Source organism: Dipteris shenzhenensis, chromosome 11, assembly GCF_047967505.1.
Source record: "Dipteris shenzhenensis isolate YYH24624 ecotype China chromosome 11, Dip_SZ_1.0, whole genome shotgun sequence".
Classification (NCBI taxonomy): domain Eukaryota; kingdom Viridiplantae; phylum Streptophyta; class Polypodiopsida; order Gleicheniales; family Dipteridaceae; genus Dipteris; species Dipteris shenzhenensis.
The window spans coordinates 9,722,156-9,738,643 of record NC_141606.1 but is presented as its reverse complement, the minus strand read 5'-3'; the positions used below and the strand labels follow the sequence as shown (position 1 = coordinate 9,738,643).

Sequence of the window (16,488 nt, the reverse complement as noted above, 5' to 3'; positions counted from 1 at the left end):
TGCGCCTGTATGAGGTTCTCTCGAGACCTCTTTCTCTTCCCCGTTGCACAGTACCTTCTTTTGTTGCTATGCGGAGTGTCCTTTTAGACACCCCTCCCAGTACAGCCTCGTCCTCGCAGCTTTTCACTCTTGGTTTATCCAGATCTTTTGTGAGTGCGGTCACAGATTTCGCTCAGTACCCAGACAGGCGTGAGGGTTGGGAGATCCTAGCAGATGAGATCGAGCGAGATTATCAGTCACCCATGCTTACAGGCACCTTGTTGCCGATTCTTCCTCTCCCTCTCACCTATTCCAGGAGCAAAGTTAGGACGGCTCAGCCCTTTTCAGCTCTTCTGACTCCTAGACCTGACCCCAGGATGGTTGACAGAGATTTGCCCGTTGAGTTTTGGCCCTTTTTGGCTCGAGGGGTTTCCACAGACTCACTCACTCGATTGGAACTTCTCCCGGTATTTTGTCGACGGTTAGAGGAGGTAGAGGAGTACTTGGGATCTGTAACTCTCTCCAGAGAGGGGCACATTCTTTGTTTCTCCGCAGGCAGCTTTCGATCTCGGGGGAGCGAAAGCTGGTCAGCTGAGTTACTTGACATCGAGATTGCTAGACAGCTCATGAGCATGACTCAGTTTTCTTCGGTTCACCGTATTGTCGGCTCGTAGATTCATTCTTGCCCTAGGACTCTTCGGTGGCAAGGCCTTTCTGTTTCTGTTCTTTGAGGTTCATGGAGACTTTGATCTGCCTAAGAAGTGATCTCTGTAGAAGCTAAGCTTCACTAGGAGTTCACTCGGTTCCAACCAGGTCCGAAAAGTGTGTAGCTATAGTAGATCCTCACGGATAACCTGGTTGACCTCGTGTGATAAGAGGGGAGAGAACGGAGCATCCATGCTATACTAGAAGGGAGGTAGTCTATCCATGTGAAGCCCCAGTCGCTCAAACCATCTCTCTGTACGTGCATACCAGCACCTATGATCTCCTCCTGCTACAAGTGCCATAGAAGAGGATAAAGCTATCCATGGTAGCCTGCTACGCCCTGAGGTATAATCCCCATATTCCCTAACTCGGTACAAATATGTGATGACCTGAAATGCAGCATCTAGCTGTAAAGGGGGTGACCCAAACTCAGCCTGAATGATCTGGTGAGGAATGGATGACTTACCACGAATCATCTGTGATAGCATGAGAACTTGTAGCCACTCCACATGAGCCCACTCTGTATCCGACAAGTCTGGCCCCCAACAAGGACTGCTGTACATCCCCGCTGGGCGAGCCAAGGAGTCAAAAAGCAACCCCTTGGTGCGTGGATCCTGAAAGTGTGAGCGGAAGCACTGTCTCTCTAGCCTGGCCAATGAGGCATACCCTCTACTCAAGCGTGCCTACATCACGGGTCTCATAGTGAAGCTCGGTCCGGAGAAGATAACCCCAAGATAAGTGTATGATGAAACTATCTCAACAGATGACCCCGCAAATGTAAACTGCTCCTGACGCATGATGGCTCGAGATGTATTGAAGATCATGACCTTGGTTTTACCCAGGTTGACCTTCAAATCATGAGACTCACAAAAGGACTGTAGTGCGTCTAGGTGTCTCTGAAGCCCCTCTGCTAAGGAAGACAAGAGAGCCACGTCATCTGCATAGAGCAAAATATGGATCAACGTGCCTGCAAGAGAGCAACCTACATCCCCCTGTGTCTGCATCACTATCTAAAGCTAGTCAATGTAGAGGCCAAACAAGGTAGGCGACAAAGGACACCTTGTTTGACCCTGATGGTACTCATGATCTCGTCTGTCCACCCGGATCCTACCCGAACTCTGCCAGAAACTTTCTCGTAAAGTGCCATGACAGCCCAAATGATCTCTTGGTCATAACCCAAGTCCTGTAGGCGCCGTATGAGGCGGGCTCTTGGGACTGTGTCAAATGCCTTGTGAAAATCCACAAAGCAACAATAAACCCTCTGCTTTCGTGATCTCGCCTCCTCGATGATACATCTGAGCGTCAGAATGTGGTCCATGGCTCCATGATCACACCGGAATCCGGCCTGTCCTACTGTTCTGAGTCCTCGACACTCTGCAAGTCTGCTAACCTCGGAGTCAAGTACTGATGCATAAATCTTGGACATGACATGTCCAATCATAATGGTCCTGTAGTTCTCCGGGCTCATGGGATCCCCTGCCTTGTGGATAGGTGAGATAGTGTTAATGGTCCAAGTGTGTGGAAATCCCAAACAAACCGCTTCATTAAAAAGCTTTGCTAAGATCTGGGCTAGGAGGTTAATCCCATATGCAATGAACTTAGTACATAGTCCCTCATGATCCTTCACTTGGCCATTATGAAGTTTCATTACAGCATCCTTTACCCCTCCTCTAGTGAAGAGGGTGCAGGATGTGGGATGAGGCATGTGTGAGAGGCTAGGGACTGGCTGATTTGGAATGTCATAAAGTGTGCGTGAATAATCAAACCAGATCTGGGTGTCAGTGAGTGGCGGAGGGGACTGTCCTTCTAGAAATCTCCGCCAGAAGTCCTTAGAGTTGTTACTAAACAAAATGTTCAGTAGCTCCTCCTCGTTTCGATGAACGAAGTCTAGTTTCTTCCTTCGTACTAGTCTATGGTATTCACGTAGCGTATCTGGTGCACTCGGAAGACTGTTTTTGGTTTCGAATGTGAGTTGACAGCGTAAGGCCTTACACTCATCATCGTACCAACTATTACAGGGTACGGTTCCAAAGTGATTTGTGTTGCTGCCACTGGCACCTCCTCACTTCCATCCAATGTCTAGGTTGTCCATCATTTCTTGGAATGTGAGAGGACTGAACGGCTGCAGATTTACCTCAGATGCAGATGGTCGTAGATCAGGAGTTCCTAGATTGCAGTTGCTTAGGGACTCCCTTTGGTTTATTTCCTCAGGGTCCCCTCCAAACATTGTGCTTATCTAGGTGCATAAGCTCTCCCAAGACAGGATTGACAGATGCAGATCCTTACTTAGAGGACAGAGCCGGACATATTGGAGCTCAGTGGATGGCACGAGGGGGGCAGTTTGCATTTCAGTTTAAGCCAGGTGGGCCTCAGAGATCATCCAAAAGGGTACACTAGTGGAGAGCAGGGGTGTTGATGACACATGTCTTCCCAACCAAAGTTATAACTAGTTCTCACTATTTTGCTTGTTGGATGGTGGCAAGTGCTATGTTATTCTTCAGATTGAGAGCACAACAGTTGGTGTTCTCAATGTGTATGCTCCCATGGATCCAGCCCACAGACGGGCTTTTTGGAGACAGCTCAGAGAGTCCCTTCCTCAGGCAGACACCGGGATTGTTGGAGGAGATTTCAACATGGTTGAATTCTCTAAAGACAAGTCGGGCCAGACAGAGGGTGGCCTTTCTGATAGGGAGAGAGTGGAGTGGGATAGTTTTGTTTTGCATGCTGGGCTTCATGATGTAGCTCGATTGGACGAATTTCATCACTTGGCTAACAGTCTTCAGTTCTCTTGGTCCGGGGTTTGCCATGGCTCTCTTTCTTTGGTCAGACTTGACAGGTTCTATATTGGCCAATGGGGGCTTGGGATCCGCCCGGGTTATGTTTTATCTGACCATGCTCCAGTCCTATTACAGATCCTCCCTACCTCTCAATTGGAGAGCACAGGCTCTGTAAAGGTTCCGGACTTTGTTTTTCAGGGCACAGAGTTTGTGGAACGGTTGAGAGAGGCTTGGTTGTCAGAGGACACTCCTGTGGATCAGGGCTGGTTGATGTGGGTAGAGGGGGCTTTGGCTAGAGTCAGCATGGCCTGCCAATTGAGGGCAAAAGAGGAGAAGGAAAAGCTCAGAATCAGAGATCAGAATGCAAGGGCGGAGGTATCCAGACTTCAGAGATTGATTCAGAGTTTTCCTCATTCTCTTTTCATAAGAGGGCAGCTTTCGGAGGCTCAGGAGAGACTAGAGGAGATTCAGGGCAGGATGGCCCAGTTCAGGTTTTACTCCCAGCAGACGTTCTGGATCCTGAAGGGGGATAGATGCTCTAGAGAGTTCTTCAGGGCAGTGGGTCAGAGATACTTTTCGGATAGTCTTCATAGACTTCTGGATGAGGCCGGGTCTCTTTAGACGGACCCTCATTGTCTTGTTGAGATCACTTCTGATTTCTATTCCACTCTTTACACTGCCGATCCAGTCACCGATGAGATGATCAAAGCCACAGAGGAGATTTGGAGTCATGTCCCCTAGATGGTCTCAGACAGGATGAGCCATGTTTTGGATAGCTCACTATCACTCCTGGAGATCACAGATGCATTACATGAGCTGCCCAGAGACAGATGCCCGGGGGAGGACGGTTTGTCGCATTGTTTATGGAGTTGCACCAGCTCTAGAGTGGTATGGATAGGTATCTTCAGGTTGTTCTCATATGTTACATCTGAGGATCTGGAGCCTTTACTGTCTTTGAGTCAGAGCCAGGAGACCACGGTTTCTTCATGCAGCGTCGCCAGAGAGCGTCGCCAGAGACGGGGTCCCATAGAGGCCAGCATCATGGAGCCACAAGATTTACTTTTGGTCCGGGACTAGCTCAGGATTCCATGCCTACTTTAGCTGCAGGGTCAGCCTGGGAGGTGATTCCCAGCATTACCCTATGGCGGATATGGTGTTCGCGATGTTCTTTTGTCCTTGGGGGCCATTTATGCGCGGAGGCTGACACTCTCGCTTCCATTTGGGCGGAAATTATCTTCACTCTCAGGAGTCAGTGGGAGCAATGTACAGGCACCTCTTTAGCAGCTCGTGGGAGACTTATATCCTTCATGAGGACATGGGACTGCTCATTATTTTTTCATTTGACCCCTTTTGGGATGTCGTGGCATTTTAGACCACCTCCATGGCTTTTTTGCCACATTGTTAAGGCTAGGGATAGAGTACTTTCTCTCCCACCTGTTGTATGATTTGTTTTGAATGGAATATATCACTCTTTTATTTGAAAAAGAGTGTGTGTATGTGTGCGTTTCACCCCCCCAAAAAAAAGAGTGTGTGTGTGTGTGTGTGTGGAGTGAGAGGAACTAATGTGTGTGTGTGTGGGTTTCTGGCCATCATATCCTCGCAGGCCTCTCCCCCTCTGTCCGTATGCCCGTACGGATCTTCTGACCGGCTGTACCAACTGCTATGAGAGGGTCGCAATCCCTGTGCAGACTTACGCGCAGGCCCGTACAGTTCCCTCACCTCGTACTTTTCCATACGTACGTACGTTTTTCTGTCAGTCCTTCGTACAATGCGGTACTTTCAGCGCCTTTACATTTCTGCAAAACCATGCCTTTCCCGTACAGTCTCGTACATATTTCTATGCAGTATCTTTGTCTGTACAGAACCTCCGTACAATCTTCTTCGCACGGCCTCTAATTTCCGTGCAGTACTTCCTCGTCCATACAGTATCTTCCATACAGCCTCCTTTCTATTCTGTACACCCTATCCCGTACAAGCCCTTCCGTACAGGTTTTCCGTACAGCCTCTGATGTATAGTTCTGGACTTTTTCGTGTGCCTTTCCGTACATTTTCTCTGTCTACTTCATCTTTCACTCTATTTCCTTCTTGCTTTGCCATATTTCAATCATGGCTTCAGGTTCCGACGTCTATACATATGCTAGAAAAGAAAGACCCGCAGATGCCAAGCGCCATCCTTCTCAGCCTGCATCACAAGATAATGGGCTTACTATGGAAGCTCAATATATGTTTGATACACTTAAGGATGACTTTCAGCAGTCACGACAGGAATGGGCAAACCAATTCCAGAGGTCACATACAAATTGAAATTGCCCTCCCTTGTGAATCCTCTCAGGAAGCTATCTCAAACCGCGGTAATAATTTTCTTTCCAGGAAGAATCCCAGCAGCCAGTGATGTTGCACAATGGATCAAGTCTATCCTTGGAGGATGCTTTGTAGAGGGTGTCTATTTTGCATCCAGAGGCTTTTATGAGGTGCACTTATCAGATGCCTTGTGCAAGCAGAGGCTCCTTGAGCTTTCTCCCCCCTTCTATGGGAAGCATATGGTACATGCTATGCCTTGGTCCCCAAACGAGGATCACCAAAGTCTTATACGACATCATTGTCTTGTATGGGTTGAGGTTGTCAACTTCCCGAATTATATGCATGAAGAACTGCCTGGCCTGGCTGCTTCATTGGGACAAGTCATTTGTCCTCCATGCCCCATGGGAAATCGTAACAAATTCTGCATCCTCTGGGACACTGACACACCTACCCCTCCTTCTATTGCAGTGGAAGTTGAGGGTGTGCAATTGGGGAAAAAGTTTTTTCACTTGAAATGGGGTGTGTTTGCAGGCGCTTGCTTTGCCTGCCACAAGTTTGGGCATCTAGCCTCTGAATGCCCAATGGTTCTGCATCAACCCCCTCCTAATGCCTTGCCGCCACAGACACGGGAAAAGAATGAGAATTTGCAAGCTAAGGCAGCAAATTGAAATGGAGCGAAGAATGCAAAACCAGTTAATCAGGTGCAATCACTTGTTGGAAAAGGAGAAGAAAAAGAAAAAGAGAAGATGGAGTAATCTGTGGGGACAGATCGGGATGGTTTTCAACAGCCTAAGAAGGTGGTTGTATTGAAGCAACGCCCCTTTCAATCTCGTCAATGGGATGCTTCTTCTCCCTCACCAAGACAGGCTTCCACTTCAGATCTTGTCCTTCAAAATTGGGTGGGGGTTTTGAAGAAGGGCATCCCCATATGTGATTCTGAAGAAGGGGAGAATGCTATATCTTTCATGGATCATGAAGGCATGCAACCCATGCAGGCAGAGGCTTTTCCTTTCTGATATCTTGTTTCATACTTATACTTCTGTATATATCTCTTTCATGCGTCAAACACTTAAGTGCTTTACATACAATGTACAGAGCCTCTGCAATATCTCAAAGTGGAGGCTTTTCTGGAATTATGTACATAAAATGCAGCCAGATATTGTTTGTTTGCAAGAGCATAATCAACACTCTAAGGCTGGTCATCATGATCACTTTGGCAGCTATGATATATATTATGCTGGTACCACTACCTACTCAGGTGTATGCATAATGGTTAGACATGAGCTGGAGCCTCAGTTAGCATTCAATGACAGCAGTGGCCGATGGATAGTCATACAATGTAATGTCAATGGTGACATTCTTGAGTTTGCATCAGTCTATGCCTCCCATACCTCTGCCATGAGGGCTCTTTTATGGGATTCTTTAAGCAAATATCCATGGAGATCCAATGCATTTATCTGTGGGGATTTTAATAATTCCCCTCTGCCGAGAGATAACACCACTTCAAGATCTCATATGTTATCATCGGAAAGACAGAAATGGGATAACATGCTTCTTTCTGTGCAGGCTGAAGACTTATGGCTGCTTCTACAAGGGTCAGTGCCCGGATATACTTTTCATCATAATGCATTTACTACATACTAGGCAAGGCTTGACAGATGGTATTTGTTTTATCCACAACAATATGCAGATTTTAGCCTTCATCTCCTTATAGATTTCTCTTTGGGCTTGTCAGATCATGCCCCATTATGGATACATCTGCAATTTGGTATGCCACTGGATGATTTGCCGACTCTTTCCAACAGATTACTGCATGTTAATCAGGCTTATCTCCGACATCGATATTTCCAGCAAATGATCAGATTTGCAATTCATCCCTTGCCTTTGCATGCCCAGGAGGACATGAACTATGCTTGGGACAGTTTTGTCTCTCGTATACAGAATGTTATTAGGGAGTATGGAAACTGGCACATGGCTAGATGGAGGAATGAGGTCAAATGGGCAAAAAGGACAGCACAACAATTGACTGAATTTTCACATTTAAGGCCTCTCTCTGAATCAGAAAATGATTCCCTCTCACAAGCCCGGATCAAACTGACTGATAATGATTAGAGGAAATTGCATAAATGGCAGATTAGAGCAAGAATGAAGCCCCTCATGGATAAGGGCTGCTCATCAAAAGCCTTCTTTCAGGGCCCGCATGCTACTCGCAAGAAAAACTCATGTCAGGGTAAGGAAGCTAGATGGCTCTTGGACGCACTCTTTCTCTAATCTCCAAGATGAATGCCAAAATTACTTCCAGAAATTGTTCTCTACCCCTGGCTCCCCATCAAATCAAATGACTGATGCGAGGACTGAATTTCTTCAATATGTTTCTGAGATAGTGGAAATGGATGATGCTCTCACATTCGAGAGACCTTTTACTGACACAGAACTTGATAATGCATTGTCCCATCTCGGCAAATACAAGTCCCCTGGCTAGGATGGTCTTACAATGGAATTTTATATTTCTTTTTGGGATGATTTGAAAGATGTTCTCTTACAAATGATCAATGTTGCCTGGCAAGAAAATCAATTGCCGCACCTCTGGAAGCATGGCATAATCAAACTTGTGCCTAAAAAAAATCTGTGTGATCATATGTCAGATTGGAGGCCTATTACTTTGATGCCTGTAGTTTACAAACTCATTGCCAAAATGATTGTGAATAGGCTACATGGGATACTGAATGCGGGCCTTCATCCTCATCGGTATGGGTTGGTGCCGCGAAGACAAATCCATGACAATATCTCCAATGCATTGACTGCAATTGAATATGCTAAGTACTCGAATCAAGATGTGCTCATATTGCAGGTAGATATCACTAAGGCATTTGACACTGTTCAATGGGATTTTCTCTCTCAAACCATGACAAAGTTGGGATTTGGTCCCAAGATAGCAAATGCAATTTATTGGCTTTATTCTGGCTCTACCTCTCAGTGCATTCTTGGGAGTCATCTATCTCGGTCATGGACATTGGGTAGATCAGTGAGACAGGGCTGCCCCCTTAGTGCTCTCTTCTATGCCATTGCGACCCATCCCCTCTTGATGTATCTTGATCATCTTACAAACACAGGACAAATCACTGGTCTTAAAATCCCTGGGGCTTCATCTTTTTTGGCACAGGCATATGCTGATGATTCCTTCTTTATGCCATAGAACTCTCCTCGGGAAGTCCGCATGCTTATGACCACATTATCATTGTATGGATTAGCAGCGGGATTGCATGTCAACTTTGACAAATCCAAATTGCTTCCCCTGAAACAATGTGACTGGCATTCTATTCTCTGGCCAAGTCAGGTAGTGCATTCTAAAGATGTAGTCAGGCATTTGGGATATCCTATAGGATGGCATATCACCAGGAAGCAGCAGCTAAATGGATCTTCCAAAGACTTCAACATAAATTGGAATATTGGAAAATTTCCACTTGGCCACTTCATGTCAGGCTCAGAATAGTACAGTCTATTGTAATGTCTTATGTTCAGTTCTTTCTGCCTTTGCTACATTGGTCCTCTAGGGACATTTCAGCCTTTATGTCTCAAGCTATGGAGCTGTTATGGAGGACAAAAACTGTTGTGAAAGCATTGAAACTGCTGAAGATGGAAATGGTGTGCTCTCCTAGGATGCATGGAGGTCTTAATGTTCTCAATCTCAGATATCATGTACTTGCAAGGAAGGCGACTATGCTCCACATTTTTTCCCGTCAACAACAGCCATGGACTTGTATGATAGCATACATGTGTGTCAACATGAGGACATCTGCTTATGGCCATTGGACTGCTGATCATTGGGAGGTTGTCATTGGGAGATTTGTAGGGAAGATTCCTGGCTGCCCTTTTTCTACTGCTCTGATACTGGACTGGAAACAAGTACTTTCTAAGGTCAAATGGGCCCCTGATAATCGCTCGGGGACAAACTCAATGAGGAAAGAAAGTATTCATTGGAGTGCCATCTTTGACATTCCACTTGCTTAACCCCGCAGGCATCACATGACAATCCACTCGACATGAAACACTGAATGCCTCAACCTCCAGACCAGGTACTATCCCTAAAGTCTTCAGCTTGGAGTGGTTTGCCATTCTGATGCGATAACTAGAGGAACGGGATATCTTCAGTCCTAATCTCTCCACACAAGTCTAAGTAATCACAAATCTGTGCACCTCCATCTATATAGGCCTCTCCAAAACCCTTTCCTTTATGCTAGGCTTCTACAGCAAGTCAGACATCAGCTTAATTGTACCTTTCTTCTTTGCTGGATTTACAGCCCGTCTCCATTCTTTTTTAAGCTTTGGGCATAGACCAATCATTTGAGCAAATGTAATGTCCGGTTTCCTCGCTGAAAGATCTTCCACCAAATCATAATCTCCCTGCTCCTTCCCCATGGGATAATCTGCAGTTCTGTACTTCCTTTTGGGCTTCCTGCTCTTCTTCCTTTGGTAGGTCATCATCTCCTCAGACTGCTTCCCCTTCTTTGCACTCGGACCAACCTCCTCTTCTCTATCTCTCTTCCCTAATGGCATGACATCTTTAACTTCCTCCAACTCCAACAAGCCAAATGTAACTGCCTTACCTTCCCCTTTCTCTTCTGCAGTGGCTTTACAAATTCCAGAGGTACTAGGCTGACCTGCATCTTTTACTTCTACACTATGATTATTCACCCTATTATTTAACCCTGTTGGCAATGGATAAACATCACCTTCAGCACAAGGAGGCTTATCACAGTGTGTGCTGCTCCACAATTAAAGCACTGGACACAAGGTGCAAATGACCCTTGACCTCGTCCTGCCTGCCACGGGCTTGAATTATTTGGAGAAGGCATGCTGCCTCTACCATAACCACCCGATGATCTACCTCTTCCCCTACCGTTCATCAAATTCAACCTCAAACTCTTCATAAGCTCCGATATTTCATGAATTTCTTCTTTTATATTCTCCTCCTTCTTGACTTCAGGCTTCTGTATTTCTGGCTTCACATGAGAGATAATTTCAGGCACATGCTGAACCATTGGCATCTCCTGCATCATTTGTGACAATCTTATCTACTCTCTCTCCTTCTCTTTTGCTACCCTGAGAGCATCCTCATAAGTGACCAGCTCGTTACATTCAATCTTTATCCTAATCTCCGGCTTCAGACCAGCAACAAACCTATCCTTTTTTATGACTCCGGGAGGAACTTCAGGTAATAAGGCCGCCTGCCATTTATTCCAAAACATAATGAACTTACCGATCTACTCATCCACTAATTGAGTCGGCTGTTGTCGCAATAAACATAACTCTCTCCAAATGCCATCACGATCTCTAACACACATAAACCTGTCCAGGAAAGCTGTCCTCACCTCTGGATAAATCGGGTTTCTGTGAGCACCCTGATGATCACGCATCCTTGCAGAGAAAGTCTGCAGCCAAGTTCTCGCTTCTCCCAACAGACAAAAGGATAGAATTTGAAGGACTTCTGGAGCATTCCTGTCTTTAATAAGAGCTATGAACTTCAAGCACTCTAAAAATCTCTTTGGGTCTTCATTGGGCAATCCGTGAAATCGAGGAAATTCATGAGCCATCTCTCCTCTTAACTAACTTATCTCAAACACACTTCCAACTAGAAATACCACCCAACCTCTTCTGGGAAGAAGAAAAAATAATCACTCTACTGAAGAAAGCTTACCCTGCCTCTGACTAGCATTCTTCTTCCTAAGAGCAATCACTTTCAAAGCCTTTTGAACCTTAACACAGAGACGTATCACCCGAAGTTCAACATCAAGGCATCTATCTCTCCTGTGTCCACACTCCCCACATAACTCAAAATGAATCACTCTCATGTGAGGCTTTGTCTTCATAGTTTCAATCCCTAACCACACAAAAATTCAAGCAACATTCCCCAGCCAATTCTTCTGGGCCGTTTTATCTTAATTACCCAATCTCAATTCAAAACTCCTCCTATCCCTAGCAGGATCGCCAAAAAAAGGTGATAAGAAAAAAATGGAAAGACAACCATAAATTATGTACTTCACCACGTCAGATAGCTGAGACTTCATAGGGATCAGCTGCAATGTGGGCTCGTATATGATGAGCTTATGAACCAGATTCCGTTGGAAAACAACGCCAACTCACAACTTCTCTTTTTCATAGTGTATGCTCTCCCTCTGTTGTCCAAAATCCTCTAGCGTGCAGTAGCCACGCCGAGCCAAATCTCAAAGCTCTCAGTCGCCCTTCAAAGTACTCTGGCCTCCGTAGTTGAGATGCCCATCTACAACTAGCAGCTCACGGTCTCCTTGCGCCATCCTTCCCAGGCCACCACATTCAAGCTCTCGATCCCCAAACTTCAGAAACTCCTCTCCAAGGTAACCGTCACGCCCTCTTATAGAGATGCTCCCCCTCTATTCATTTGTCTCCTGGTCTGTGCAGTCACAACCCGCAGCTCACACAACTTGCGACCACCTCTCTTCGCTCATGGAGTTCTTGCAATCGAGTCGCCTCCAGAAACTCAAGCTCCCAGACTCTGTCTCCTCTCCAAGATCCCCGGTATGCCTTCCTCTGTGCAATCCTGGCCCCCGTTATATTGGTCTTACATGGAGATTTTCTTTTGATGTAAACTTTAGCTTACTTGTTTCTGGGTTGGCTCTCTTGTAATATAAAGTACAGTTCTCACTTAAAAAAAAAAAAAAAAGTTTTTGTGTGTTTAATGTCCGGCTCAGAATTGTTCAATCTAATTTTAATGGCATATAACCAATTTTATCTACCATTGATCTTTTTTATTAAAGGAGATATTACATCCTTTATGTCCGCTATTAGGGACATTTTTTGGTGTTTGAAGCATGGCAGGAAAAGTTTGCGCTTGCTTCCAGTACAATAGTTATGTCCGTCAAAATTGCATGGGGGGCTGAATATTCTCAACATTTATGTGCACATTCTGGCTCATAATGGGAAAATGTTGCTACAATTTCTACAAGGAGATCATCCTTGGGCTGCTATGATGCGCTATTTACTTCTTTAACTCACTACTATTGCATTTGGCTATTGGCAACCCTCTGAGTGGGATTTTCTATTGGGCAATATTGAAGGCAAAGGTCAAACGTTGCCCTATTGTTAAACGTTTTTGGATTGGAAACATATTCTCTCACATCTGGCTTGGCATGGCCGGGATTCCTTCTAGGGTAATTCTTTGCGAGCAGAGAACATCAACTGGTCCTGAGTTTTTTCTCAATCGTGGCTTTACAGGAGCCCATACGCTTGTACTTTCTTAATTCAAAAGGAATTTCTTCTGTGGCAAATATCATTCATGATGATGGCACTCTTTTATCTTTCCCTTTGGCTGCTGGAAAATATGGTTTGGGAATGCATTATTGTCCTATATGGCACATCATTACTTGGATGCTTCAGCCATTTCAGCCAGTACCCCCTTTGGAACTTCAAGAGAGGCTTTAGGATTGGACTCTTCTGCCTTTACACTCGTCCATTCGTCCTTTAAAGCTGTCTCATATAACAGTCTCATCGTTATATGAAGTTCTGTTTTTCCCAACATGGGCTTCAGACAGGGCTAATCAAATTTGGTGTTTGCATCGTCTGGTCAAATGGTGGAGAAAAATATTGAAACAGGTTTGGCACTCCAAGGTCCCTCTATGACAACAGGTCTTTCTATGGCGTGTTTTGTTGGGGGTTGTTCCATCTTGACAACTATTATCACACAGACATATTGCTCCAGCTATTCGTCGGTTGTTAAACTTTTTCAGGTACATCTGGGCCCGTAATCTGGAAGAAACTCTCTTCATATTGACAATACATCGTTCACCTTCCATGTCCTATTTTGAGTGTTATAAGGTCTCTCAGATTGTTAGTAACTTGTGGTAATGGTAGAAGACCTATTTCCCTTACCCACACGAAGTCCTTGACGAAGTTCTAGCCACCTATTCCCATCCAAAGTAATGTGCTCTCGTCCACAAATCCATACAAGGTCTATCAAACCGGGACCTGGGTTGAGTCTTAAATAAACAAGCCCCTCCCACTTTTTCCACCTCCTTTCCTTATTCCATGAGTCACGTCAGCAACCCCAACCCTTTCCTTGCCAAATTTCTATGTCATCTTAGGCTAAAGGCCATACAACCAACCTCCAAATGGCATCTCTTCTAACAGCCATGCATTTCCTTCTCTGAAATCATTTCCAAACAATTCCTCCCCTGCGGACTTTGCAAGCATTCCAAATACATTTGCATGGCTCTGAACCCTTTGCTTTGAACAAAACCACTTCAAACAGCTTCACCATCCTAGGGAATGTCTATTTTTTATTGTCTATGTGTGTGTATGCATGTATGTACAAACAATAACAAATAGAAGTTTAGGCTTCATATGTCTGTGGCATTATGACAATCTGCGTACACGTACTTCTCAAGTAACCCATCAAATACTAGAGGGGTTTGCAATATGAATTACAAAATATATCTTTTAGACTAAGTCATAACAATATCTATCTATTATTATGAAGTCATGACAAGATAATGTAATGTTCATGTGCAGAGTGAAAATCGTCAGTCTCCAAATTTTTCAAGGCCAAATACAGTGAATGACGTTCTGAGGATGATTAAGAAATCACCATCAGATCTTGATGATAAGTGGGAGATGGTCATGGTGCAAATGTAGAACTTAAAAAGTTGAGACATCTCCTTTTCTGTGGTCAATAACGAAAATTTTGGTGGAAAAAGTGATTTATCATGAACTTTCAATTTATATTGTCTTCATTTTCTCTTATTGGGGCTACAATAATTATTTGAATGGTGGCCAGCTAGACTTTTAGGCACCTAACAGTCAGAAAGTAAAGCGAATTATGTTCTGAATTGTTTGACAGCAGATGGATTGATCTTGATGCACATCAAAGGATCAAACACATGAAGATGAGAAAAAATTTTACCCTCACAGGTATCTTCATCTCTATTAAGGTTTGACATTCTTGTGAACAGCCAATGATCACAATCATGCGTAAATCTTAAAATATCCATTAAAAAAAAGTCTCCTTGTGCTCACAGATATTTGGATTTGTCCAAATTATGCAGAAGAAAGCCTTCATAATTGTGTGAATTGTATAATTTGTACACTTTGTGGTTGATCCCCTATCACAAGACATGAAAGTATGCCAATGTTGCTTCTCAAATTTTTGCAGGAATTGTGGTTTGAGGGTTTACAATACATGAAATATGACTATACAATGTAAACCATAATTAGATGTATAATGATCATACTACATTTATATAATAACATGTATACTGATCATCCTACATTTCCAAACCTCCCAGTCTATGCAATGTTTTTTTTCTTACAGGACTGACATTTTCTCTACTATCTGGTGTAGTTTAGTTTTTTTGGCGTAACATACTCCACATTGTTGGGAATTATGGTGAGTTACCTTGTGCCAACAATGAGTTTCTGTTTGAAAAGGCAATGTGATTTTGTGACCGTTGATATTCTCTTGCATGGCTATACAGTTTAAAGAAGAATAAAGATTTCTCTGAACCCGTACAGAAAATTATTGTGGAAGTTTTCTATGAGACCATGATATAAGAGATGGTGCCATTCATATTACAGATTGCAATTTAAGAAGAAAGACGGGTGGTGATTATTCAAAAGTTTTGGAGGGTTCATACATTCATCTAAATGCAAGGGACATATCCACAATTTTTTGCAGAAAAAGGAAGGGACTAAGGAACTTATGTTCATGATAAATTTTCAATGAATATAACTTCTATTATGAAAGAAACAAACAAGAATATAAGACTCAATAAATCAATCCACTAAGCAAAGCATGAAAGAGCCAAGACAGTGGCTGAAAATGCCAGGAGAAGAAAGGGTTGCCTCTCCATTCCCTGGAGGATGAGATAGGAAGTTGGGTCTCGTGAAGATGCCTAACTGATGCTGATGTGGAAATCCCTTGCATCCTCGACAATGGTTCTCAATGTATGCACAATGTCTGTCCCCAAGGTCTGAGTACTGCCCATCACGTTCATGCATCTGGCCCTCCAAATGTCCTATGCTAGCAATGATCTCCAGCTCATGTCTAGTCTGTGCTCAGAGACTGGAACAATTTCCTAACTACAGTACTCAACAAGATGACGTCCCTGCCATTGTTGGCCTACGAGGAATCCTGGATGTCATGAAATACACGAGGCCCAGTCAAAGAAAGCCAAGCTATTGAGCTAAGAGGGATCCACTCCAAAGGTCTCCCCCTATTTGTTTACTACTATTCCTCCATGAACACAAAATCGAAAGAAGAGAGTAATCTTGTTATTCCTGAAAAATCTCCAAAGTCTCCTTCAAAAACTCCTCTGCAAATCCAATGTGATAGGAAGTAGAAAAATGGGAAACTTTTGGAATGGTTACCTGCCACCACTCGCTAGGATCTCATTGCAAGTGCTTTGTAGGGACATGTCCATATAGCATACCAACAAGAACATTCTTAGACAAGGATCAATGTACCATCGTAAAGTAAATGGACACATTCAATGTGGCGCACTAATCTTGAGGTATGCACCCTGAATGCATTGTTTTCACGAGACCTCACTATCTAGCAAACTGTGAATAAGATCCTTTGTCCCACCTAATTGCAATAACCTGGTGAGAAGTGCCTATGCCGAAAAAAGCACCCATCCGATGTGATAGGCCTAGGCTGAGGTTGTCCACCATCTTCCATGGTCCACTCTAGAGGGAT

The 16,488-nt window shown here is 44.2% G+C and overlaps 1 protein-coding gene across 2 annotated transcripts in view; it reads left to right on the top strand.

Moving 5' to 3' along the window:
- LOC147896599 (dynein regulatory complex subunit 2-like) overlaps positions 1-14,647 on the top strand; it is a 198,614-nt gene extending 183,967 nt beyond the window's left edge. Inside the window, exon 15 of one of the 2 annotated variants that reach the window (XM_087382005.1) lies at positions 14,307-14,647. In XM_087382005.1, the coding sequence (XP_087238131.1) occupies positions 14,307-14,429 (123 nt within the window). In that variant the 3' untranslated portion in view covers positions 14,430-14,647. Of the gene's footprint in view, positions 1-12,617; positions 12,730-14,306 lie in introns of those variants that run through there. The other variant, XM_087382004.1, reaches the window with a different exon arrangement.
- The last annotated feature ends 1,841 nt before the right edge of the window (positions 14,648-16,488 follow it).